The 26025-nt window shown below is 57.9% G+C and overlaps 1 protein-coding gene across 6 annotated transcripts; it reads right to left on the reverse strand.

Annotated features, from left to right (window-relative positions):
• Positions 1-1027: 1027 nt before the first annotated feature.
• On the reverse strand, positions 1028-25629 carry SORBS3 (sorbin and SH3 domain containing 3). 6 transcript variants are annotated; one of them, XM_036855332.1, is made up of 21 exons: positions 23568-23909; positions 20014-20170; positions 19636-19753; positions 17977-18170; positions 16995-17058; positions 14757-14795; positions 14213-14306; positions 12403-12493; positions 12030-12116; positions 11879-11932; positions 10960-11046; positions 10353-10399; positions 9767-9900; positions 9503-9555; positions 9329-9375; positions 9043-9157; positions 6666-6791; positions 5322-5630; positions 4412-4515; positions 3704-3810; positions 1028-1871 (listed from the first exon to the last, which is right to left on the reverse strand). In XM_036855332.1, exons 2-21 carry the CDS (start codon positions 20113-20115, stop codon positions 1810-1812), a joined length of 2034 nt encoding a protein of 677 aa, XP_036711227.1. In that variant the 5' UTR covers positions 20116-20170; positions 23568-23909; the 3' UTR covers positions 1028-1809. The 6 variants fall into 6 exon arrangements, with proteins under 6 accessions (XP_036711227.1, XP_036711225.1, XP_036711226.1 ...); XM_036855330.1 differs by lacking the exons at positions 3704-3810; positions 23568-23909 and adding an exon at positions 25614-25629; XM_036855331.1 differs by lacking the exon at positions 23568-23909 and having other exon boundaries at positions 20041-20170.
• Positions 25630-26025: the final 396 nt, after the last annotated feature.

Genomic DNA, 26025 nt, shown 5'->3' on the forward strand with positions numbered 1-26025 from the left:
CCATAGCCCTGTCATTCACAGGCCTCTCCCACCTGTCCTGACAGAATTAGCCACCACCGCCTCTTTCCACCCACCTGGGGTGCGGGTGCCCTAAGTGACAGGCCTAGATGACAGGATTGCAAGGAAGAATGTAAGAGAGGCCCAGCCCAGGGCCACCCCAGGGACCTCATGCATGACCTTCCTTCTCCAGGGCCTCTGGACAAGGACTGCATGGGCATTTGGTAGACTGTGCAGAGAGGCAGCAATAGTCATCAGACCTGACTTCAGGTCTATAATGATGTGACCCAACTTAATTTCTCTGCCTCAGTCTCTCCTCCGGTAAAATGGACTCATAACCTGCCTGCTGGGATGCTTACATCAGATAACATGTGGGTAACACCTTATGCCCCGCTCATCTCCCAGCAGTGGCCAAGGAATGGAGCTTTTCTTCCCAGCCAGGACCAGACTATGCCCCTACAGGAACCACCAAGCCCCAGAAGAGTCGCCTTGGCTAGCTGTGCCCCACCACTCCCAGCTTCTTGCAATCGATTGCTCAAAAACCCGAGCCCAAAAAAAGAAAGTCAACAAACATATGAGAACTTCAGTGTGGAAATGGAGCACACAGAAGGAAAACATTAGGAGCAGAACAAACAGAAATGTCATTTAGTTCAGCAACCCCATGGCAGCTCCAGAACCAAACAGCCCGCAAACAAGGCCACATTCAGTTCCCATCTCTGGTTTCTCCCCACAGTCAGGCCTTGCCCTCATCCCTGTGACGTTAGTTCTTCTCTCAGCACTGCTTGCCAGACAGCTGCCCAACCCTTGGGGCTGCCCAATCGTGCCTGAGACCTGAGATCTTGAGAGATAATAATGGTTCTTTTGCAGCCTCCCCTTAAACACACACACACACACACACACACACACACACACACACACACTCACTCACTCATTCACATCCTACCTGATTCCCTATGGCAGAAAGAATTCCCATAACCCTAAGCAGGTGGAGCCCTCTCCCACCCCAAAAGAAAAGGACAGGAAGGCAAGGTCCCTGATAGCCAGATTTATTTTACATTCCCTTCCACAGGGGACTTGGGGGTTGGGGGCCGCTGGGCAGGCAGGAGGACAGCACACATCACTCTCCCTGGAATACATCTGGGACAGGCCAGTCCTCGGAGGCCCCACCCTTCCTGGGCACTACAGCAGCAGGTGGATAAGCACGACCGAGCCCAGGGCTTGGCAGCCTGTGGGAAGAGGGAGCCTTTGGGCAAGACCTCTTGCCAGGCCTCGAATGCTAAGGAAGTGCTGCGTCCATCCCCCATCTCACTCCCAGGCCCAGCTGGAGGCAGGAAGGCAAAGGGGATGGCAGGCAAGCTGGAGTGAAAGGGGAGGAATCCCTTCCAGGCAAAGACGGCCTTTGGTCTCTATTAGGTTAGGAAGCTGGTCCTTGTTAGAGGAACCCCATGGGGGTGAAGCTGGGAGCCGGCCCCTGTTAGAGGAAACGCCATAGCAGGGTGGGGTGGTGGACACGGGGGTCTGGTCTCAATAAGGCCTGGAAATAGTCTCCACTTCAAAGCAGACCTCTATATTTGGGGAGTGGGGTAGGGGAGGATATAAAAGGGCTGTTAGAGGAATGCTTGTGAGTTGTGGGTGGGAATCAGTCCAGGGGGCTTCAAGGGAGGTTCCGTGGGAAAGGCCGCTGAGGTTGTCTGCAGATGCCAGCGGCTCAGGTCCTGCGGGAGGAGGATGGGGGGGCATCCTCTCTCTCGCCCATAAGTGTTCTGCTCCCCATCCCATCCTGGCTGGGCTCTGAGTTGCCACGGAGATCACTCACACCGGGGCTACATAATTTCCAGGGAATGTCCCAAATTTCTGGGTCCTCCGGGAGACACCTGAAATAGGAAAGACAGAAAGAGCATTCCCCACGTTTTAAAAGAGGAATGGGGTTTGGGGGGAGTGAGAGCCCTGCCCTCTGCTGGCAGTGTCCAGAACTGCAGGCGGAGTCCCGGTCCCAGGGAGGATTTGCTTTTTCTCACTCCTGCCCCCTAGAGGCAGAAGCTTAGATGGGACAAGCCACACTTCATGATTTCGATAATGATGGACAAAATCTGAGCACTCAACAACTGTGTACAACTCTGCACACAGCACTGAATAACCCCACCCGTCCTTGGGAAAGCAAGGACACAGGAGGATGAATCACAGAACCTAAGTCGGGAGGAATCTCACTGGTCTAGTATGACACCCTAATTTTAGAGATGGGGCAGGTAAGGCCACATGAATTCCCCCAAAGCATTCAGCTGCTTAGAGGCAAAGGCGGGACTAAAATCCAGGCCTCTGTCTGCTACAACCCCAAAGAAACCTGTGTGCTGGGGTAGAGGAGGGGAAATGCTAGAAGACACAGGAATATAAAATGAAATTAAAGTCCTGGACCTTCCCTTCCAGGCAGGCAGACATTCCATCCTGACTCTCTTCTGAGCAGCCCAGGCCCATCTTGCCCGCAGGCCTTGCTGATACTCCTCCCCTGCCCGGAGTGCCTCCCCTCTCCTCTCTCCTCCCCAAATCCTTCCCCTGTTCCCCTACTTCCTCCAGAAAGCCTTCCCTGACCTGCACTGTCCAAAATGATACCCACTAGCCACATGTGGCTGCCGAGCACTTGAAATGTGCCAGTGTGACCGAGAAACCGAACATTCTAAACCTTTCCTCTAAAAGCACTTGTGGCTTATTCCACGAAAGTGGTGCTTTTTCCTCTTGTCTTTATTAGGAGTTGTAAAAAAAAATGCAAAAGTAGACGTGTACAGAGTAAAATTAGAATGTGCCCCGAAGCCCACCCATCCAAGGAAGGACTGTTAACAAGGTGGTGCTTCATAATTACCGGTGTGTCCGAAGCTTAGTCAGCAATGAGGTGCTGGGATTCAGATGAGAAAGGGTGGGCTGCCAGGTCAAGGGACCACCCCTGTGGCCACCCCTCCTCAGGCAGCCAGCCCTCCAACCCCTCAGGCCCTGCAGCCTGCTGAGTGGGAGCTTCAGCAGGATGTTCACTCCTCTGAAGCTGAGGCCTGGACAGGGCCTGCCCACTCTGGGAAAAAGCCTGCTGGGTTGGTCACCTTGAACCAGGCCAAGGCCAACCTGAGGCTTCCTGCTTTAGTCCTTTGCCTGAGCTGCCCTTGGGCCAGCCCTGAAAGCCGGGATCTTTCTCCTCTCTCTCCTCTTGGGGGTGGGGGGAGCTAGCTGCTAGCTGGGGGTGGGGATACACAGGTGTGAGACTTGCTCCTTTCCATTGGGGGCTTAGTGTCTCAGGAGATAGGACCCTTTCCCTGAGAGGACTGCTCCAGAGACAGAGGTGTATCATGGAAGGAACAGGGGCCTGGGGGTTGGGAACCCTGCTGCCCTGAGTCCAGCTGGCTTCGCCAATGACCCTGAGCTGGTCTGCTTTCCTCCCAGGTCTCACCCCTCTTCAGGGAATGAAGGCAGGCAACAGAAGTGCTGGCTTTGGGGAAGCAGCCAGTGCCCGGCCGGAAGGGTGGGGGATGGTCAGTCCGTGAACCTTTGCTGAACCAGCACTGGCCGCCAGTAGCAGCCACCCAAATCCCCCCAGGGACCCTGAGATACCCTTTCTGAACTGCCCAAAGCCCATCCCCCACAGGACCCAAAGATACCCCTTCTGGCCTGTCCCCCAACGCATCCCCCTAGAACCCTGAGATACACCTGCCCCCAGCCCACATACCTACAAACCAGCCGTCGTCACACTGCTGCATGACATCCACCCAATCCCCCTCCCGCAGCTCCAGCTCATCCTCATTCTGGGGCCTGTACTGGTACATCGCCCGGTACCTGCAGGAAACATCGCCATGGCAACCACCAGAGCCCTCGCCCCTTCCCCAGACCAGGCCTGGAGTGTCTTAAAACCAAGGTAGCCACATCCTCTGAATTTCCCAGCGTCCCTCCATGCTCCCATTAGCCCCTGGCCCAGTTGCAGGGATGGCGACTGTGTCTGGCTTTAGCGCATTCTTCCCCAGGCCTGCTCCCCGCTCTCCAAGCCCTCATCACCCAAACCCCACCTCCTCTGAGTTCCCAGTGCCTTCAAATCTGTCCTACCAGTTCCCACACTTTGCGCACACACGCGCTGAACTCAGGGCTGGAAACCCAGTGAGGAGACGGAGGCCAGGGGGCCCAGTGTGGGAGGCTTGCTTTAAGGCCCAGGGCTGGCAGGGACAGGTCAGGAACACCGCAGACAAGCGCCCTCCCGCCCCCGCACCGCCCCCCCCCCCACCAAAATCACCCATAAGCACTATAATGACAAGCACTCTTTTGTAGGAATTTACCAACTCCATCCTGGGATGGGGGCAGGAGCGGGTTAAGGCGTCCGTGTGCTCAACACTCCTTGCGGGGTAGCCCCCCCCCACCCTGATCAAGCACCCCAGCCAGTACTCACAGGGTCCAGTGTATCTGAGTGGTGTTGGGGGATGAGGTCCCCAGCTCCAGGGGACGGCTGGAGCCTCCAGGATGGGACAGAGCTGACCCAGGGGTGCTGAGACTCTGGGGTCCACAGGAAGGCAGGCGGGCACATACAAGCATGAAGGAGGAGAAGTGAACGGGCCTGCCCACCTCACCAGGAGCAGCTTCCCACGATGCCTCATCTTATCTCGCAATCCCCACAGCACAGGGAGATCTGTCTGACTGTTTCACTTCACAAGTGCTGGGAAGTTGGGCCCAGGTAGGGGAGATGGCTGATTTGAACACGTGCACGGACAAAGCCGGGAGTGGGAGAAGTCCTGTGCGCTGGCTCTGTCTGCCCATAACAGTTTGCTGAGTGAGTGGATGAACCCAGGAGCAGATGCACTTGTCTGTGGGCTATGTCAGCACGAGGACCAATGGCTGTCACTTACCCATCAGCTACTACCTACCAACTACCCTCTGCACCTCTGCAGTGGGGATTACTATCCCCATTCTACAGGCGAGGAAACCCAGAACCAGAGAGGGCGAGTCATCTGCCCAAGGTCACACAGCAGGTGAATGGCAGACCCCCGACTCATGGCACACCCTGTCCCAGAGGCTGATATAGGGAAATCCCAAGAGTGGATTCTGGAAGGTCAGGAGGTTGGTGCTGGCTTTGGGTCCTACCTAGAAACTCCTGCCTCCCTGGGCTGCAGCTCAAGGACAGAACCAAGGGTCTGAGGTCCTCAAGGCCAGGATGGGGCTGCAACACAAGGTTCTGCCCAGTCACCCCACTAGTCTGTCCTGAGCAGTCTGGGCGGGATTCCGAAGCACAGACCATCACAGGAATGGGGGATACAGTATGCGGAGCAGGGCTCAGCTCTCTGGCCTGAGGCAGGTCACCTTACCTGGGTCTGGGGTCTGGGCTCCTGGGTGGGGAAGGAGAAGCCAGTGCGGCGGGGGGAGGTCCGGCCCCCCCAGTCGGTGGGGTCAAATGGGCTGCGCGGCATTAATGGGGAGCTGGGGTGATGGGCCAGGCCGGCACTGGTCAGGCGGGGAGACGCAGGGAGCTGGGGGCTGTCGTCGCAGACCCGAAGCCGGGGCTCCCGGGTCACCTGCACGTAGCTGGCAGGGAAGATGCCCTGGCGCCCGGTGCCTGAGATGCGGCCCTCGTACCAGTGCTCGTTCACCTTGCGGATCAGGCAGATGCGCTCCCCCTGGTCACAGAGAGGGAGTTAGTATCTGCAGGGCCCTCTCGGGTGCCACGTACCCGAGGGAGCCTACGTGGGACAGTGTAATTTAAACCTAACACCTTGCACGAAGGGATCAGGCTCAGAGGGTGTCAGCAGGTTATACAGAGGTCACACAGCTCAATGCCAGGCTGGTAAGAAGCACCGGGCAGGCATTAGCCATCACTGCCGTGACTGGGTCCTTCCCTGCCTCCACCCTGGGTGATCCGGTCACCACTGTATCAGAAAACAAACTCTCTGAGGGCAGCTGGTGTGTCCTCACGCCCCCATGCTGACTAGTGTTAGTGGGGCTGCCCTGGGAAGGATGGTCTCTGGCCTCCACATGACCCCACCTCTCTCCATCCAGCCACCTCCTTCCCCCTCTCTCCCTGGGCCAGCTCTTCTGGGGAAACATTCGTTAGTGGCAGTCATGGCCTCTGCCCCCAAAATCAACCAAGGGAGACCAGTTCCCTGCTTTCCAGGACAACATTTTTCAAGCTTTCTGAACTATGATCTATAGTAAAAAATATGTCGTAATAACAATTCAGTACACACACAAACATATATACATAACTGTCTAAAAGCCTGTAAAACACCTTTCTACATGCAAGGCATTCTAAGATTTCCATTCTCTTAAACATGCTGAGGAAATTCCCTGGCAGTCCAGTGGTTAGGACTCGATGCTCTCACTGCCATGGGCCCAGGTTCAATCCCTGGTTGGGGAACTAAGATCCCGCAAGCTGTGAGGATCTCGCCACCAAAAAAAAAAAAAAAAAAGCTGACTGTGATCCTCACAGCCTATCAAACTGCAATTTGAACAAAGCACAACTACTCTAGAAGTTTTGAACATTTAAAAAATGGTCAAAATTAAGGGAAATATATCCAAAGAGACTGAGGACAAAAATCTGAAATACTACTGAAGATGGGTACACCTGATATTTTTTTTAAATGTTTTTACTGCACATATTTACCTGTGTCCTCACCTGCCCCTGCCCTGCACCCCCACTCCCTGCCTGGCCGCACCTTTCGGAAGGAAAGCTCCACCTCCAGATCCCCCTTGAAGTTGTACTGGGCCACGGCTTCTCCATACTCTAGCACCTGGTAGGTCGGAGGCTTGATGGGCTTGGGGATCTCATCTGCAGGCAGCACCTGTAGGAAGAAAGGGCATGAGAAAGAGTCACCTTGGGCATCATCTGGGCACAGACCTGGGGCTCCTGGGAGGGTGAGGCAATATGGGCAAGATCTGTCCCCAGACCAGAGAGGAGACAGACACCAGACACAAGACTGCAGGTGGCCAGGGGTGAGCACAGGCAAGGGGGTGGTCAGTCCCAGAATGCTCCTGGAGGAAGAATTTCCATCAGAGGTATGTGGAGTGGGCATTATTAGAGTGGACCACAGCAGTGCAAATAGGAGAGAGTTTAAATTGGAGCACAGAAGGACATGAGGAGTTCCAAGGAGCAGGGAACTCCTGGTTACCTAAAAATGAGGATCTACCATTTCACTGCTGCTGAGAACCAAGTGTCCCTCCTCCTCCTCCTCCTCCCCTTCTACCCCACCAGGTGCCCTGAGTCCCCACGCTCTCTCTGCTTCACCCTACCCAGAAAATCAAGACACTAATAAACTAGTTCCTACTAAGATGTAAATGACTGATGACATAGAATACTATATATACTTTGTGGAACTTCAGGATCAGGGACATCGTTCTGAGGATAGGGGAGGTCTATTGATGCCTATGAGATGAAGAGCCTGAATTAGATGACCCAATCCATGAGTCAAAAAGGAAGCCACAGAGGAAATGAGAATAGTTTGAGTTGAGTGAAAAAAACAAAATATCAAAATCTGTGGGATGGGGCTTCCCTGGTGGTGCGGTGGTTGAGAATCTGCCTGCCAGTGCAGGGGACGCGGGTTCGAGCCCTGGTCTGGGAGGATCCCACGTGCCGCGGAGCGGCTGGGCCCGTGAGCCACAATTGCTGAGCCTGCGCGTCTGGGGCCTGTGCTCCGCAGCAAGAGGGGCCGCGATGGTGGGAGGCCCGCGCACTGCGATGTAGGAGTGGCCCCCGCTTGCCGCGGCTGGAGAGAGCCCTCGCACAGAGGTGAAGACCCAACACAGCCATAAATAAATAAATAAATTAAAAAATTAAAAAAAAAAAAATCTGTGGGATGTAGTTAAAGCAGTGCTTAGAGGAAAATTTATAGCATTAAATGTTTACATTAGGGGAAAAAGGTTTCAAATCAATAATCTAAACTACCACCCTAAAAAACTAGAAGAAGAACCTAATGCAAGCTGAAGGAAGGAAATAACGAAGTGGCAGAAATCAATGAAACTGAAAACAAAAATAGAGAAAAATCAGTGAAATCAAAAGTTGGTTCTTTGAAAAGATCAATAAAATTGACAAATCTCTAGCCAGAATAAGAAAAGATACAGATTACCAATATCAGGAATGAAAGAAAGGACATCACTCTGCATCTTACTGACATTAAAAGGATAATCAGGGGACTTCCCTGGTGGCACAGTGGTTAAGAATCTGCCTGCCAATGCAGGGGACACAGGTTCGATCCCTGGTCCAGGAAGATCCCACATGCCGCGGAGCAACTAAGCCAGTGTGCCACAACTACAGAGCCTGTGCTTTAGAGCCCACGTGCCACAACTACTGGAGCCCGTGCTCCGCAACAAGAGAAGCCACGGCAATGAAGACGGAAGGCAGCCAAAAATAAATTAAAAAAAAAAAAAAGATAATCAGGAAACATTATGAAAAACTTTATGCCAATAAATTAGATAATTTAAAATTCCTTAAAAGATGCAAATACCAGAGATAACCTGTAACCCTATATCTATCAAATCCAGAACCTGTCTCTGGATTCAGATTCTAGATCTTCTACTTAACGACTTGTCTCTGAACCTTAGCAAGTGCATCTGCAAAAGGGGGATGATTTAACACTCTCTCAGGTTAATGAGGGGAACAAGGGAAGTAATACACGTGAAGAAGATGACGCAAGTATATGTGATTTGTGAACTGTCACACGATTCGTACTCTTGTCAGTTGCAATTAGAATTCTTCCCAAAGACAGCTTGAGAGAGGTGGATTCTGAGTGGTGAAAGTGGGGGAGACCCACAGGGCTGGTGGCCTCTGGTACAGGAACTGAGTTGTTTGGCTCTTCCCCCCCTGGGCTGGGCTCCACCTTTAGCCCTCATTTAACAAACATTTCCTGAGGGCATGAATGAGGCTGCGACTTGGCCCCTGCCCGGAGCTCACACAGCTTTACGTCTTGGGAAACTTGCCAGATGTGAGGGAGCAGCCGGCTCCAGAGAGCGGGGCCCTGGATGCTTAAAGGGGTCTGCACTCCCTGCAAACCCATGCGCCCGCCCAGCCGGGCCCCTGCTTGCTGCTGCCCTGCTCACCTCCACATAATTGGCGGGGAAGATGCCCAGCCGGCCGTGGTGCTCCCCCTCCAGCCAGTTCCTATCCACCTCCTTGTGGATGTAGACGATGTCACCCTTCCTTAGAGTCAGCTCCCTGAAGGCCAGAGCAAGGACATCCAGCAACCTGAGGTCCTCCGGGTCCTCCTTCCCTTCAGACCCTGCCCAGCGCACCCAGAGTCCCCTCCACCCTCTGGGCGGCCCACTGCAGCTCTGTCCTCCCAGAGACTGGCCCAGAGGGAAGGAGAGGGAAGAGAAGGGCACTTACTTAGGGGACTGTGCCTGGAAGTCAAACTTGAGCCGGGCGGCCTTCCTCTGGGCAGGGGGAGAGGACAGAGGGACTGACCTCAGTCAAGCAGCTGGCAGGCCGCGAAGAGCAGCCACCGGGACCCACCCCAGGCCCTCCTTGCACCCTGACCCTAACGCTCCCACCCCCCCTTACCTTCTTCTCTTCCTTCCTGGCTGGGCTGCCCCCTGGTTCAGAGGCACTAGGGTCTGTGGAGAAGCACTACCTCAGCTTGGGAAGGCCACGTCTGGGGGGCAGGGCTGGGATGGGGTTCTGCTCCCCCTCCCCGCCCAGGACCAGTGGAAGCAGGGGGCTCCATGACCTTCCTGCCCCCTCCCCCGGGGTCCCAGCATATCTGGTGCCTGGGGGTGGTGGTGGGCGTCTGCCTGGGTGAGAACAAGAGCAGGATCTGCTTCTTACCTCGGGTTGAGGAAGGGTAGTCGAAGTCCCTCCGACCTAGGAAGGGGCTTCCTCCGTCCGCCATCCTGTGGGCGCTCAGGGAGGAACCCTGGTAAAGTGCATTCGGGGAACTGGAGCTCCAGGCGGAGGCCGGGCTGCGCGGGGGGCACACGAGTGAGCCACCTGTCTGGAGCTTCACAGCCTACCCCGCTCACCCCTGACCGCCCAGATGTCCCACCCACCCCCTTCTCCCATCTCCCGCCGCCTCCTCCCAAGGCGTCTCCCCAGGTCCCGGGCTCTCAGCAGGATGTCCTACTTCCCGAGCGGTAAAGGCCTGGAAAGGGTGCGGCCCGGGGTGGGGGAAGCGGGAGTGCGCGGCGGGATCCCCTCGCCGCCGCCACCCGAGTCCCGAGCTGGGGGCAGGCTTCCCTCTGCGGGCCAGGGATGGCACCCCTGGCGGCGAGCTGTGGATCGGGCCCCCGCCGGCCACTTTCCGCGCTCCGAGCCCCTCCTCCCGCCGTCAGTGTCCCGGGCTCGCCCCCTCCCCGCGCCACGTCCCCGCCGGCGGCCCTCCCGCCCCGCCCCGCTCCGCTCCGCCGCCACTCACCGCGCGGGGGGCCGCGGCTCCCGGGACCGTCGGGGCGCCTGCGAGCTCTGTGCGGGAGACGGGCGCGGTCAGGGCCCGGGACGCCGGTCCCCGACACAGCCGAGGCCGCCGCCTCCGGAAAAGTTTTTGGCTCGTAAGGGAGCGGGAGGGGGAGCGGGGGGGGGGGAGGGGGAGGGGAGGGGCGGGAGGGGGAGGGGTCCTAGAGTCGCCCGCGCGGGCGGCGGGCTGGGAACTGGAGGAGCGAGGAGCCGGGGGAGGAACCGCGGGTGCGGAAGGGGGAGGGGAGGCCGGGAAATCGGGGCCTGGTTGGGGTTGGGGTCCCAGCGGGCTGAGGTCTAGGGGGCGGGGCTAGGCGGGGGCGGGGGACGCCTCCGGCTCTCGTACGGCAGGCTGCCGTGGAGTCGGCCTGGGAGGGTTCTTAGGGGTCACTAGGGACAGTGAACGCCCTGCATTTTAGGAAGGAGAGAGCAAACGGGGATGAAGTCTCCCAAGGTCGCGAGTGCGGCTGGAGGCGACGCCTCTCGTCGGCCTGCGCCTCCCACCCAGGCCCGGCAGCCGCGGCTCCGGGTTCCTGCCTCCCCCCAGGAGGGGACTGGGAGGCCGGTACCTTGGGGGACGGCTGCCCGGTCTCAATGGCACGCAGGTCCTTGTCCAGCTCGGCGCTCAGCTTGGCCAGCTCTCTCTCCAGCAGGACCTGGCGGCGGGTTATGGGGAGAGACTTGGACAGCGGGGAGGGGCGGTGGGGGGGGGGCAGTGCACCGTGGGGGGCGCTGGTCAAAGGTCAGATGTGCGAAGCCCAGTGGGCAGCGGGACAAAGCACAGGGTGCTTGGGTAAAGGGCAGGCTCAGGGCACAGGGCCAGGCCAGGCTGCCTACCTCTGGGCCTGCCAGGAGGTGCGTCTCAGGGTGTCAGGAGGGCCCTGCCCGCTGACCCAGCTCACCCATCCCCTACTCCCATGGTAATACTTTAGTACTTCCTGATGTGCCTCAGTACCATTTTCTGTTGTGTTACTTCTCTGTTCAAGAGCCTACAGGACTCCCTACTTCCTTGCCCATCAAGTCTTCTACGGCCTTCCACAGCCTGGCTTCACTCTACCCAACCTGCTTTCCCTCCCACTGCCCGTCCAGCCGGCTGAGTGTTACACACACACACACACACACACACAGAGGCCCCTCCAGCCTTTGCGTGTGTCTCCCCCATCCTGAGCCCCTCTCTCTGCCTGTCCTCCAAGCTCCACCTCCAAGAACACTTCCTGACAATTCCAGTCCACACTAATCACTCCCTTCTCAGCTCCTGCTTTGATGAACACACAATTTTCAACACACGTTTACTGAGCGCCTACTGTATGCCAGGCACTGTCCTGGGTGTTGGGGGTATAGAGGTAAACTGTATGGGACTGGAGAGGGTCAGAGCTTTGGGTCCGTGGCCTTTGCCCATGGTCACTGGGACCAACACCACCCATAATCTCCCTCGTTGTTCCCCCAACATGCTGTCTCCCCTCCTGCCCACCTGCCCGCAGCACTCACCTCGATGGGCTGGGGAGGCTTCTCAACAGGGTCATCTACCAGTGGTTTCTTGGGCTAAGAGTGGGACGAGTGAGTCAGAGGGGGTGAACTCGCTCCCCAAATGCACTAGCTGAGGGTGCATCCTATTCCAGAGAACCAGGCCCACACTCACCTTCTTCCCAGTCTCTAGTTCTTGCAGAAACTGGTTCCAAGATTCTTCCGTCCAGACATTGTCTGCTTTCTCTCGGTGTCTGGACACCTGCATAGGGGTGGGTAGGCATCAGCTTGAGTAGAGAGGTACTGGGACACTGGCCAGGCTCAAAAAGCAGGCTTTCAGGCCACTGTCCCACCCCATCAGTGCCCTCCTAAGGATTCTGGGCTCTTCTGGCTGCACAGGCCCCAAGCTGAAAAAAAAGCCTTATCTGTGCTATTGCAGCAGAGGGCCTGGCCAAAGAGTGTGGTGGCGGGAGAAGTGGGGACGGGGGGGAGGGGGGGTGGGGATGGAGGGGGCGGGGAGGGCGGTGGGGGCATGCTGGGCGAGCTACCTGATTTGGGGTCTGGTGTAGGGAAGAGGATGCTCCAGCATTGCGATTGAAGGTGTTTCTAAGAAACTCTTCAGAGACATCCCAGCTTCTTCTAAAAAAAGGGAAGGACATCTCTTCAGTTTCCTTTTAGGGAAACTGAGGCATGCGTGAGCACACAATCCTGGGGAGGGAGCTGCACCCCCTCCCCACCTGCCTCCGGGCTGTGGAAGCAGTGTTAAATAGTAAAACGTTATAAGCTCCGAGTTCGAATCCCAGCTGGCCCCACCACTTAGCTGTGTCACCTTTTGGCAAGTTAATGAATTCTCAGAGTCTCTGATTCACGCCTATAATATGAGAATGATTCCCACCTTCATAAGGGTGTGGTAAAGCTTAGGTGGGGGAACATATGTGAGACACCCAGGAGAAGGGCTGACACACACATCTGCTCCAGGAGTGGCCAGTCCCTTTCCTGCTGGCCTTGGTGGAATACCTCGCATTTGTGTTCTGTCTGGCCCCGTGACTGTGGGTATATATGTTTGTGCAGCTTCGATGAAGCTGGTCGCCATGACTAAGTGCCTTGCACCAATGCCCAATGGTGTGGGACTACGTCTTAGTCCCAGGAAAACCCAGGACAGGGCAAAGAGCCTGCAGGCCTGACCCTGGAGCTCTGGGCAAGTTACTTCTGATCCGTGGGCCTCAGTTCCCTGGGGTGCTGGATCGGTGATGTCATCTGTCACATTTGCCTTAGTTCCCCTCCAGGGCTTCCTTCTTGGCTGGCTGAAATGTTCCAGCCTCTGCTGAGTTTGAACGTTTCCACCAAGTGGAACCATTGTACCAAGCTTATCAAATGATGGAATGTCTGACAGGAGGGTCAGTATTTGTTGGCTGTAACTATGACTCCATTCTCTATTTGAGAAAGAACATCAGTAATAACACTGATAATGAGAATGGAATACATTGTTCCTAATTTAAGGAAGCTCCAGTCATAATTAAGCCTGTATAATAATAATGTTTGTGGAGACTTGCAATGTACCTTGATCTTCACGACCACCCTCTGATGCCCACTTAACAGATGGGGCTAGTGAGGCATAGACTGGTTACCTCGGTCAAGGTCACATGGCTAGAGGCAGCACACCGGCTTTAATCCAGAACTCTGGGTCCAAATCTTGACCAAATCTTGTTCAAATCTTAGTCTCTACCTTATCGATGATGCCAAGAGCCACAGCCCAGTTAAGACCATGCTGATGAGGTCACGCCCTCCCCATAAAGGAATCAGAAACTCATTGATTACTCTGTGACAGAGAAGCTCCTGATTCTTAAGGTTGGGCTGAGCTCCTACAGGGCCCTGCAGCCCGGGCTGGGCTCATGTGGTTTGCACAGAGAAAAGGAACTCCGTCCTTGACCTATCTGGAGGGTTCCTCTCTCAGCGGCATCTGGGAGAAAGCTTGGGATCCTCTATGCCCCTTGTTTTCTTCCAGGCTTCAGAGTGGATGGCCACAGGTCCCAGGTCCATGCCTAGTCATGGGCTGCCCCGCTCTCCACCCCATATGATGAGTGGATCTTTGGGGTGATGAGTTCCTGCTGCCAACCACAAAGGCATCACAGGCGGTCCTGACCAGGAATGGCGCAAAGTCCATCCCTGCCCGCCATTCCCCTTTGGCTCTGGTGGGGAGGGGAGGATCTGGAGCAGTGGGGACCCTGAGAAGGGGCAGAGCCATGGAGGGGAGCCAGCCGCCCTGCTCCAAGACTGTGCCAGCTGTGGCCACCAGGGGGCGCCAGTCCCCACAAGGAAGCCAGCGCCCCTCTGCAGCTCCTCCCCACGTTGGCTCACCCGCTCACAGACGACGTCAGGTCTGGCCTGGCAGCAGGTCTTTGCTGGGGCCCTGGATGCCTTGAGTCTGCTGAGGTGTCACAGGAAGAAGCCACTGAAAGTGGGAGAAAACAAGCAGGGGTGGTGGGAGGTGAGAGCTGGGGTTGAGGGCGCCTGGGTGACCCTTGAAGGTTCTGGCCCACACCCACCCGTGCTCCTGGATGGCAGGCGGGAATGGGGGTGATAGTCTGGACCACGAAATATGGGCTTGGGGCCAAGAGCTTTACATTCTTTACTGAACCTTCAAAACATCTCTGGGGTGTTCCCGTTGTACACGTGAGGAAAGAGAGGCCCAGAGAAATCATGGCCAGGGCTAGGCATTCGCCGGACAGTGAAGCAGAGGCTCTTAATTACCATCTACCAGGGCATTTGGAGCTCGCAGAAATGGGCTGTACAAACTTCTCAAGCTGAGCTCAGCCAACTGGGGAGCCCCAAAGCCAGGTGTGGCTGCAGGGAGGGGCAGACGCAGGCGCCGGGCTGGGGTGGGACACCCGCACCCCCTCACCTTTGGGTGTTTCCTCGAAGGTCCGGTCCAGCTGCAGGTCTGTGGGAGCAGAAAGGACCAGGTCAGGGCTGGGGCAACAAGCGAGGATGGGGAGCCCCATGAGGCTGCCCCAGAGGCTCCCAGCACCACTCCTGCCTAGAGCAGGGGCCAAGGGGCTGAGTCAGAGCCTGAAGAATGTCCCGAGGGAGGGAAGGAATTAGGTTTCTGGGAGGGCTTGAAATGCCTCTGGCCGACTTAGGGCCTGAGCGAGCCAATGGGGTCAGTGGCCTCGCCCAAACCCTCCTGCCCCTCCCTCCTGGCGTTCCCACACACCCTCTCCCTGACCTTTGCAGACCTGCCCTCACCAGGTCAGTTTGGGGAATCCCACTTCCCCTTCGCCCTCTTTCCCTTTCTGCACCCTCTTCTAAATGCCTGTCTTTCCCCCTTTGCCCAGACCCACTCCTCAAGGTGCTCAGGACTTTCTGGGGCCTCCTAGGAAAAGCTACTGACCAGCCAACCCACTTGATCCCCTTGGCACGCAGACACACGACCACAGTTCCGACCTTAAACGCAAACTAAAACGCCCCTCTCTGGATCCCACACCTTCCTCCAGCTCCTGGAGTTTTCTGCTTTCCTTTGCAGCAAACCGCCGGCCATAAGGAACTCAGTGTCTCCAGTTCCCCTTCCCGATAAGCAGGCTTTCAGCCTGAGCCACCCTCATCAAGGACCCCAGTGACCTCCGCCTTACCAGATCAAAGGGCAGTCCGGCTTGACCATCAACAGCATCTGTCACAGTGGATCACTTCCTCCTTTTGAAATTCCTTTTCACTTGGCTTCAGGGAGACCACTCTGGTTTTCCTCCTGCCTCCCGGGCTGCCCCTTCCCAGGCTGCACAGCTGATGCCTGCCCATCTCTCAAACCAACTGCTTCAGGGCTCAGTCCCTGGGCCTCTGTCTCTCTGTCTCCCTGCGTGATCTGGTCTAGTCTACTATCTTAAAGATCACTGTCTATTCCAGGGACTCGTAACCTTAGCTGCACGTCGGAGTTACTTGGGGGAACCTTGAAATCAAAATCTCTTTGAGTGGGTCCCGGGTATTAACATCTGCAGCTTAGGCCTCGCCTCTGAACTGCAGACTTGTATATCAGCTGCCACTTTGGGTGAACCATATCGAAAACTGAACGCCCCTTAGACCTGCACCTCTCTCAGCCTCCCCTGTGTGTACGCGCATTTATAAAGGGCAACTCCATCGACTCACTCAGGTTTAAAGTCATCCCTGACTCGCCTCTTTCAATCCATCAGCAAATTCCCATGACTCTGTCTCCGGAATCCCACCAGGCCCGCTGCTACTGCCCTGGTCCAAGACTCTTTAGCCTGGATTCAAGCCAGGCCTCCTGACTGGTCCCCCACCTCCGCCCAGCCCCACCTCTTCCCCGCCTGGCAGCCAGAGGGAGCCTCTTCAGCCATCACTTGTTAGAGCCTGTCACTCACTCTTCCGCCCAGAGCCTCTGGGTGGCTCCCAGTTCTCGCAGAGTAAAAGCCAAAGGCTCTGGGCCACCGGATCCCAGCACCTCTGTGATCCATCTCCTAACACGTGCCCCTCTCACTGTGGTCCAGCCCCTCCCTGCGGCTCCAGAACATGCCCGGCCTGCTCTGCCTCTGGGTCCCTGGTGCTCCCCAAGCGGCAACGCTCCTTCCCCAGCCCTGCAGGGCCAACTCCTTCACACCCTTAGCTCTCCGCTCAGATGCCACTGCTCAGGGGCCTTTCCTGACCAGCCTGCGTGAGGTGGCAGCCTCCCTGCACTGGGCACTCCCCCGGCTTTTTTTCCCTAGCCCTTACCACCACCTGCCATGTTAAATACTTATCTGTTTATTCTGTGACCCCCCTCTGCCTTAAGCTTCGCTAGGGCAGAGACATTCTCTTTTGCTCCCTGTTTTGTCTTCAGCACCTAGAATAGTGCCCAGCACACAGCAAGCGCTCAACAGTTGGTTAAGGGACTGACTGAACAAATGCGTGACCTCGTGGCTTCCCAGGCCCTCAGAGGACACCGGGGACAGTGTCTGGTCATTTTCCCCCGAGTACAGGGAGGAGATTGGCGGCTCCTTCCTTTGGCCTGTTTTAGCAACCACTCATCACAGAGGCTGGGGTGGGTGGAGAGACTTCCCTGTGCAGGTAAGTTCCCTTTTCTACCCCTTACTCCCCAAGCCCCAGGGGTCCGAGCCCACGTAGGCAGAGAGAGGCCTCTGGAAGGGTGTCTCACCCGGCATTTTCCGGTGAATCTGCTGGAACATTCTCCGGTACCAGTCCCTGGGGCTGTCAACACTCTGGGATCAGAGAAGGCAAAGTCAGGCTACCCTCCCAATATCAAACCACAGAAGTTTTCTCCTCCCTGAGTCCTTTCTCTGGCCACCCTTGAAGCCCCAGCGGGTGGGCTGTTGTGACATCTTTAACAACCATAACTTCGTGTAGCATGTTATGTTTGAATAAGATATATGGAAGGAGGTCCACCAGTGATGGTCCCTAAGTTGTGAGATCTGGGGTAGTTTACATTTTTTTCTCTTAGCTTTTCTGTATTTCTGATGATTCCACACAGAACATGTGTTTCTATGTAATGAAAAATAAAGGCAACAGTATCGGTGGGGGGATGGGGTGGGAATGGTATTTCACATCCTCTGCCTCACCTGTGACGCAGAAGAACCCTGGGAGGCAGAAGGGTATGTTACCAACTTGAGTTTCACTTGAGGGTGAGGAGGTGGAGAACTAGAGGAGGCGACTGGCTCAGGACAGGCCTGGGGGTGGAGGAAGGGCAGGTCCTCCGCGCCCGGACCCCACCCCCGGGATCCTCCCACGCCTGCCACCCCTTGAGGCCTTCTCACTCAGGACTCTCCCGTTCACCCATTCAGCCGGTAACTTACTCAGCACCCGTTTCACGAGTGCCGTGCCAGGTCCTGGGGCCGTGAAAATGAGGGGGGTGGGTCCCTGCCAGGGTCAACCCTTACACTAGTGGCGCTCTACCACTGAGAATCTGGCGGGCAGTCTAGAACCCCCCCCCCAAAAACCACTGTGCAACTCAGACATGCAAGAGTGCCTGTAATTTTATGGGGCTCATGATCCCCCAAACCCATCATGGCTGAACCCCTGATTTAGTCTGGCACGGCTTGGGTACAGCCTTTGTTGTCAGAGGTGGAGCTCAGCGTGGGTCCCTGGGCCCCATCGATCAGTGGCCCCAGCCCTGGACTCACAGATCGGGGTGCGATAGGCATGCCGCTCTCATCCACAGGCCCGATTCCCTCATACTTGACCCAGCGCTTGTTCAGACGTTTGCTATCCTTGGTCCACGTGGCTGACCAGTTCTGGGGATGCTGGGAGGCAGGGGTCTTCTGGTTCCCAGAAGGCCGGCTCCCAGGACCTGGCCAGGTCTGATACCAGGCAGGGTCTGTGGGGCACGTACAGGGGAGCTTTAGCAAAGGGCAGGGGTCCCACCTGGGCTTGTTTGTCCCTTAGCTCCTCAGAACATTGATCCCCGTGGGTTCAAAAGTTTCAACATCTCCTTGTTTGTCTGAGTTGACGACGCAGATTCTCCAAATGTCCCCATCCCCAGCAGGACCCCAGGCCTCTGTTTATTTTGTAGTTAAAGTGAATGAAAATGGATTTTATCTTGAGAAATCTGTGCCCGTCCCCACCCCACCCTGCTTTGCTGGGGATGTCCTAAAAGTTTTCAGAATGAGAGCCGGAATCGTCACTTGCAGAGGATGCTGGGGGGAGACAATCCAGGTGAGGAGGCAGTGGGGTGTGGCAGAAAAGGCCCTGGGGCTGGGGGCGAAGACTGAAACCAGACCTGGGCTCTGCCACCTACAGGCTGTGTGACCATGGGCACAGCAATCAACCTCTCAGTGCCTGTTTCCACTTCTGTAAAATGAGGGTAGTCATGGCAGAGATGTAGGGAGATCTAGTGTGTATGACTGTATTCAGGACAGTGCCTGACACACAAGTCAACAGGCAAGGGACAGAAACTCATTCACCAGAAGTTTCAGCCCCCAGGTGTAACAACGTAAGGGCTTCAGGGCAAGATGGACGAGGGTTTGAATCTCAGTTCAGCCTCTGTGACTGAACATCCCTGAGACTCAGGTTCTTCACTGGGAAGATGTTGATAATCACACCTTACCTTGTCAGGATACCAAGGGATGATGTGAGATAAGGCCTGTAAGGTGCCTTTACAGTGCCCAGAATGTTCTACGTGCTTAACAGCTATTTGTTAAATGAATGAACTACTTGACACAGGGCCTGCCTCAAGGGAATGCTCAGTAAAGGTTGCCACCCTCCTCAGGAGAGGGGCCTTTGGGGTGGGGCCTGCACCCAGGAGGTCCCAGGATCTCCCAGACCCCGTGGCCCAGGCGGGGCTGACTCACAGGATCCCAGGAGCTGGCAGGCTCCCAGAGCTGCTTCTCCGGCCTTCTGCTGGGCTGCCAAGTACAGACTGGAGCAGCCCTTAGGGGGCCTGTCTTGAGTTCAGCCCCACCCCTTCCATAGCCAACCATACGCTCGCATTCCTTCACCCTCCATCCCCAGTCCAAGCTATCTCCTGGCCATCTGGAGGTCCCCCGGGCCCCTAAGGCTATGTCCCCTGCACATGGCCTTCCCCTGACACTGGGTGGGGCAGGGAGGGGAAGGGATGTGTCAGCCTGGTCTCTCCCACAGCAGTTTCCCTCTCACAGGCCAGCGGGCTCACACGGGAGGGGCAGTTAGTTAGCTGAGCTAACTGGCCCCAGGCCCTCGAGAGGCCTCCATCTACCTCCTGCCCCTCCAGCCTGACCCAGGGTGGAGCCAGAAGGCAGGGCCCAGGAAGCTCTGACCCCCACCTCCACGGCGCTCCTGGAGCAGGTTTTCCTGAGCAGACCCACCTGCGTGCCTGGAAGCATCTCTCCTCGGTGGGAAGTACCCATTGCACACGGTCCTGGGCGCAGGGTCATGGAACTGGAAATTAAGGGTGTTGGAGCCACCATTCCGGATCACGGGCACCTGTGGGGAGGGGCCGGGGGCGGCAGGCAGCTCAGGCCCCGAGGGCTCTGCAGACGGGTGGGAGGGACGGCTGCTAGGGCACAGCCATACCCCACGGGGACGGCTTGACCCTTTCCAGGAAACCAGCGAGGCTCTCTGGAGCTATCACCTACCTCCTTCCCTCCCTCCATCCCGTTAACCCTCCCGCTCCCCCACCTGTCCTGAGAGCCCCCCACCCACTACAGGCCCCCAGTAACCCTCTCCCTCGCTGTTTCACTCACCCGCGTCCCCCGGGGGGATGGCCCTACATGGGCCCGGAGGTGGCTGGGGATGAAGTCATCCAGGCTGAGTGCAGCTGGGAGGCTGCGGGCTGGGGCCTGCATGCTTGGGTCAAGGCCGGGGGACCCCGGGTGTACCAGCTGCTCCTCTGCGTGTCCTCTGTGGGGAAGGGAGGGGGAAGGGAGAGCCCTGCTGGGTCCAGGCTGTCTGTGCCCTCTGGGCCCGACCTCGGGGTCGGGCCAGCTGGGTGGGAGCTCACGGACCCGGGAGAAAGGCCACTGCGGGCACCCGCCTGCAGGCTGCCCGGGCCGGCTCCCAGAGGCACAATGGGCCGCTTGTTAGGCCGCGGGCAGGAGCTCCGGGTGGGAGTGGGGGAGGGGAGGCCGGGCCAGGAGGAGGGGAGGCGGGCCGGGAGCGCGCCTGCTGGCCAGCCCCTCTGGGGCTCTCAGTGCACAGCGCGGCCCTCTCCCCCGGAGCGAAGGCAGAGGGAACTGGGGCAGCTGGCAGGGAAGGGCCTGGGCACTGGGACTTTGTTTCAGTTCCCTCTGCCACTCCCAGGCCCTGTGTGGGCATCTGCTTGCCAGCGGGCACAAGGCGCTACTCAGGCGTGGGGGAGAGGCCCCGGACCACGGTGAGGCCACCCGCCCACTGCCCAACCGGGCCAAGGTTCCTGGGAGGTGGAGCGCGCTGGGCATTTCCAGGCCACGGGAACCATTCCTTCTGAGCTCAGAGGAGTATCAGCTCTCTTCTTCAGCCTCTTCGCTCGGACTGAAGCCTCAGAGGGCTCCGGGTGCCCGTGAGGGGTGGGGCGGGGAGCTGAGCCGCGGGGGAGCAGGAAGGTGGACCTGCTCCCGGGCAGGCGGTGCTGAGTGTCACGCACACGCACGCACACGCACAGATGTGCGCACACGCCCCGCTTTCTCCTACACCTCCAGGCTGTTTTCTGAACAGAGGGTCTTCCTGGGAGTACCATGCCTGACTGGCCAGCTGGGTTCTTCTGCCCCGGGCAAAGGTTAGGTCAGGGGAGAGGGCTCCCGGCAGCCGGGAGAGGAGCCGGTGGGGCTTTTCCATCAGAGAGCTCACCTGTCCCGCCTCACCTGTCCTATTGGACATGGCCAGAGGCTGAGCCAACCTCTGCCACCTTCCGGCGCTGGACCAGTTCTGGCACTTTTGTTGAGAGTTAAGGCTTGCGCGTGCCTGTGGGGTCTGGGGACTCACAGGAGGGCGGCGAGGGCCTTGTGAGGTGCTGTGTGTGCGGGGTGGAGTGTAAGCACAGTGCTCCGAATGTGACTTGTGCAGGGGGTACCATGGGGGGGTCATGTGAGCAGCATGGGGGGTGTGGGTACAGAGGGGGGCCAGCTGAATAGTAGGCGGGGGTGTGCAGTGGAGGTGTGTGTGTGCAGTGCAGGTGTGTGCAGTGGAGGTGTGTGTGTGCAGTGGAGGTGTGTGTAGTGGAGGTGTGTGTGTGCAGTGCAGGTGTGTGTATGCAATGGAGGTGTGTGTGTATAGTGTGTGTGTGCAGTGTGTGTGTGTAGTGGTGTGTGTGTGTGCAGTGGGGGTGTGTGTGTGCAGTGGAGGGGTGTGTGTGCAGTGGGTGTGTGTGTGCAGTGGAGGTGTGTGTGTAGTGGGTGTGTGTGCGTGCAGTGGAGGTGTGTGTGTAGTGGGTGTGTGTGTGCAGTGGGTGTGTGTGTGCAGTGGGTGTGTGTGTGTGCAGTGGGTGTGTGTGTGCAGCGGAGATGTGTGTGTAGCGGAGATATGTGTGTGTAGTGGGGGTGTGTGTGTGCAGTGGGTGTGTGTGTGTAGTGCGGGTGTGTGTGTGCAGTGGGTGTGTGTGTGTAGTGGGGGTGTGTGTGTGCAGTGTGTGTGTGTAGTGGTGTGTGTGTGCAGTGGGTGTGTGTGTAGTGGGTGTGTGTGCGTGCAGTGGGTGTGTGTGCGTGCAGTGGGTGTGTGTGTGTGCAGTGGGTGTGTGTGTGCAGCGGAGGTATGTGTGTGTAGTGGGTGGGTGTGTGTGTGCAGTGGAGGTGTGTGTGCAGTGGGTGTGTGCAGTGGGTGTGTGTGCACAGTGTGTGTGTGTGCAGTGCGGGTGTGTGTGCAGTGGGTGTGTGTGTGTGCAGTGGAAGTGTGTGTGCAGCGGGGGTGTGTGTGTGCAGTGGGTGGGTGTGTGTGTAGTGGGTGTGTGTGTGCAGTGGAGGTGTGTGTGCAGTGGGTGTGTGCAGTGGGTGTGTGTGCACAGTGTGTGTGTGTGCAGTGCGGGTGTGTGTGCAGTGGGGGTGTGTGTGTGCAGTGGAAGTGTGTGTGCAGTGGCGGTGTGTGTGTGCAGTGGGTGTGTGTGTGCAGTGGAGGTGTGTGTGTGCAGTGGGGGGCTCATATGAGCAGCACAAGTGTGGAGGCCAGAGGGGATGAAGGTGCAATGGGGGCTGTGATTACCGCTGTACCCAGTTCCTGCTCAGCCATGGTGGGGAGTGCGGTGCTGCAGGGTACACACTAGGCTGGGGGCAGCTCCCTGACTCTAGTCTGAGTGGGGATTCCCTCTGACATTCGAAAAGACCTGCTGGGGACACAGCTTTTCCGGGCCCACCTCTGGCTGTGAGGGGAGTAGAGGGCTGAGGCTGGAGGAGGGGCCGCTCACCAGCTGGATCCAATTAGGACTCCCACCAAAAGCGAAACAGGCAGACACACCCCTGTTCCCGCTGCTCTCCCTCCCCTTGCGGGGGAAATTGAGGCGGGGGAGAGTGGGAGATCCGAGGGCTGGACCAGGCTGGTTCCTAGCCGCAACCCCTCCCCCGCCAGCTGGCCACCGGAGGCCAAGTTGCGAGGTCAGCACTGGCAGTCCTGCCCATCAGCTGACCCAGCCTGCTTTCCTCTCCCTGTGGCCCACCCTGCTGTGTTCACTGAGAAGGGCCCTCCAGTAGGAAGGGGCGGGCAGGAGCTCTGCCCACACCACCTGATTTTCCAGGGGCTGCTGATCCTTGGTGGCCCAGCCTGACCCTCCCCAACACAGCTCCCAGGGGCGCACGTCTCAGGATATGCAGGGGTGGGTGGGGAAGCGTGGGCTGAGTTTCCCTCCTGGCGGCTGTACCAGGAGACGATAAGGAGGACTTCTCGCAGGGAAGATGGAGGCACGGGAGTCAATGGGTCCAGCATCTGGCAGGGGACAGGGGCGCCAGGAAGTTCCTGGGGTCCTCCCAGAATCCAGGCAGCCTTTCACCCTGGCAGCCAGCTCCAAAGGGCTGGAAGAGGTGAGGTAGCCCTGCTGTAGTTGGCAGACTGCTTCCTCCCTCTAAGTACTGCCCTGACCTTGGGGGCCTGGCCCTATGCGCACTCCGGGGTATTTTCCAGCTACAAGACCACGTGGACAAGGACAGGTGTTCTCGAATTTCACCTTATCTGGATTGAGGGGGGACTTCTCACCTCTTTCCTCCCCGGAGTTTGGGACCAGGACCCCGGGGGAGGGGCTCCTTGCCTTCCCCTCGTGTTGGATGCGGTTCCCTCCTCGACTGCGCCCCCCGCCCCCCGCCGCGTCTCCTCTCCACCGCCTCGCCTTCCCGGCACCTACCTTCCCAGGCGAGCAGGTGGCGGGGACTGCGGACGCCCGAGAGGACAGGAGCATCTCCTCGCGGCTCCTGCCTGGCGCAGCCGCGACGGGCCCTCGTGGAGGGCGGGCGGGCAGGGAGAAGTCCGGGCTGTGCCGTCCGCCCTCGTGACCGGGTCAGGACGGGCTCCGCGAGGCCGGGCCCCAGAGGAGGAAGAGGGGGATTGACGGAGCCGGAGTTGGGGGAGGGGGGCGAGGGCGCGCGCTGGGGGGAAGGACCGTGAGAGGCGCGCGCGCGGCGGAATGTGTCTCCCTGCGATCTGGTCAGTGGGCCGGGCTGGGGTGGAGGGCGGGGGCTCGGGCCGCCCGGTCCGGGGTGGGCAAGTGCTCCCCGTCGGGGCGCGGGCGGGCGGGCCACGGGGACGGCGTGGGCCCTGCCGGGGGCCGGGCCGGCCGCGAGGCGGCGCCGGGAGGAACCGCCCAGGGTCCCCGGGGAGCCCTCTCCGGTTTCCCAGCTGCTTCCCCGGCCCCCACCGCAGGGCGGGGGCCAGCGAGCGCCACTCAGAGTTTCCAGCGACATTTCCAGCGGGTGGGAAGGGAGCCGCTGCACGGCGGAGCCAGGACAGAGGGCAGGAATGATTAAAGAACCCGGGTGAGCCAGCAACTGATACGGAGCCGGCGGCCTCGGAAACGGGACCGGGATGCAGACAGGCTGGGGCCGAGATAAAGGCGCCGCACAGGCAGAGTGGCCTAGCGGGCCGAGTTTAGGCCCTGCCGCCTCTCTGCCCACTTGGGGAGAGAGTTTGTGATTGCGTGAGCGCGCGTCCGGGCGAGTGCAAACACACACACATGCGTGCGTGCACGGGCAAACGGGCGGATGCTCACACGCGTGCAAGGCCCGCGGAGGACAGCGCGGGAGGAAATCGGCCTAAAGCAGCGACCCGCTGGGCGTGCCGCGCCCCTGAAGAGGACGAGGGCGGGGTCCCTTTGGCGGTGATGGGGTTACCAGGGTCTTGGTGTTCCCATACACCGTCCTTGTTTTGATCTTGCTGCTTTTCCGCTGTTCCCGCCGCTCTGACAACGGGTCCCAAGAGCCCGCGCGCGCCAATTGGCTCCCAACCCCTCTGGCCATCCCATCTTCCCCTTCTCCCCCAAGCCTCTGTGCCGGCATAGGGCCTGTTACAGCGAGGGTACTTAATGAATGCTTACTGCTAGTGGACAGACTCTGGGGTACGTACCACTTCTTAGCCCCTGGCTTGGCTCTGGGACCCCAAGCCAACCAGATAGCAAATACCTGCTGGACAATCTCAAATTTATTTTGGGAGTGATCAATTATAGATTATGAAAATATGAAAACATTTATCGCAGATCTACCGGGAGTTAGATTGGTGCCCTAAGGTCACCATGCACTTCAGAGTGTTTCCCAAGCACATCATTCAACTCAAAAGTTGAGAAGAAAGGGAATGAAGAAAGATGAAACCATATTTTTAAATCCCTACCATCACTGATGCTATCAGCTGTATCTTTCCCCAGTTCAGGTAAAAGAGCTATCCGGGTTGTGGTGAACCAGCTTGAAACAATCTCACATGCGAAAAGCGGAAGGAGAGGCTTAGGTTGAGAAGAGGCTTGAGAGAGAGAGGCATGCCACCTAGCTTCCAGTGTCTGCAGGGCTGTCAGTGTGGCAACAGACTGGCTGCATACTCCGAAGCAGATCCAAGGTCTCCAAGAAAGAGATTTCAGAGGTTCCAAGTCTGCCACTTGTGGGGCATCTTCGTAAAGGCAACTATTGCACTGAGTAAGGGAACTGAACCAGATCCCCTTTAAGGCCCCTTCCAAGAATCTCTGATTCACCAGGAAAGCTGAAGGGATGGGGATGGGATGGGTAGCCCCTGCCCACAGAAGTCAGCATCAGAAAGGAGGGAGGAGCTCTGGGACCACCTGAGGGCAGGCAGCAGTGCATAGCCCCTCTCCTAAAGCTTGGATACCTGCCCACCCCTAGGCGCCATCCTCTTCCCTCCCTCAGGGACAAAGTATGTGCCTGCCTCCCCTGTCACCAGTTTTTTTCCCCACCTGTCAGGATCCTCGCGATTAAGGGCCACATCTCTTTCATGTTCTTCCTTGTTCTCCAAAGATGGTGAAGCTGACAATCTTCCAACTCCAGGAATCCTGGCCATACCCCCTCTCACCAGCAGTGAGCTTCTCTTATTCTCTAGGGCTCTGACCTGGACTCCAAGATAAATATTTAATGTAGAGGGTGCAGCTGAGCCGACAAAGGTCCCGACTTCCTGTTTCTCACAAGGGGAGGTGGCAGCCACGGGCGAGGAGCTGGGGACTGCCTACCAGCCTCATCTCTATGGGAATGGGGAGCCCGGTAAACAGCTTTGTAGGAGGAGGTGGGGTAGGCCCCGCTGGAGACCTGAGCCTTCCTCCTAAGCTGCTTTGACTCCTTCCCGTCCGCTTAGGCCCTGCTGGGCTTATCACC

Source organism: Balaenoptera musculus, chromosome 6 (genome assembly GCF_009873245.2).
Source record: "Balaenoptera musculus isolate JJ_BM4_2016_0621 chromosome 6, mBalMus1.pri.v3, whole genome shotgun sequence".
Taxonomy (NCBI): domain Eukaryota; kingdom Metazoa; phylum Chordata; class Mammalia; order Artiodactyla; family Balaenopteridae; genus Balaenoptera; species Balaenoptera musculus.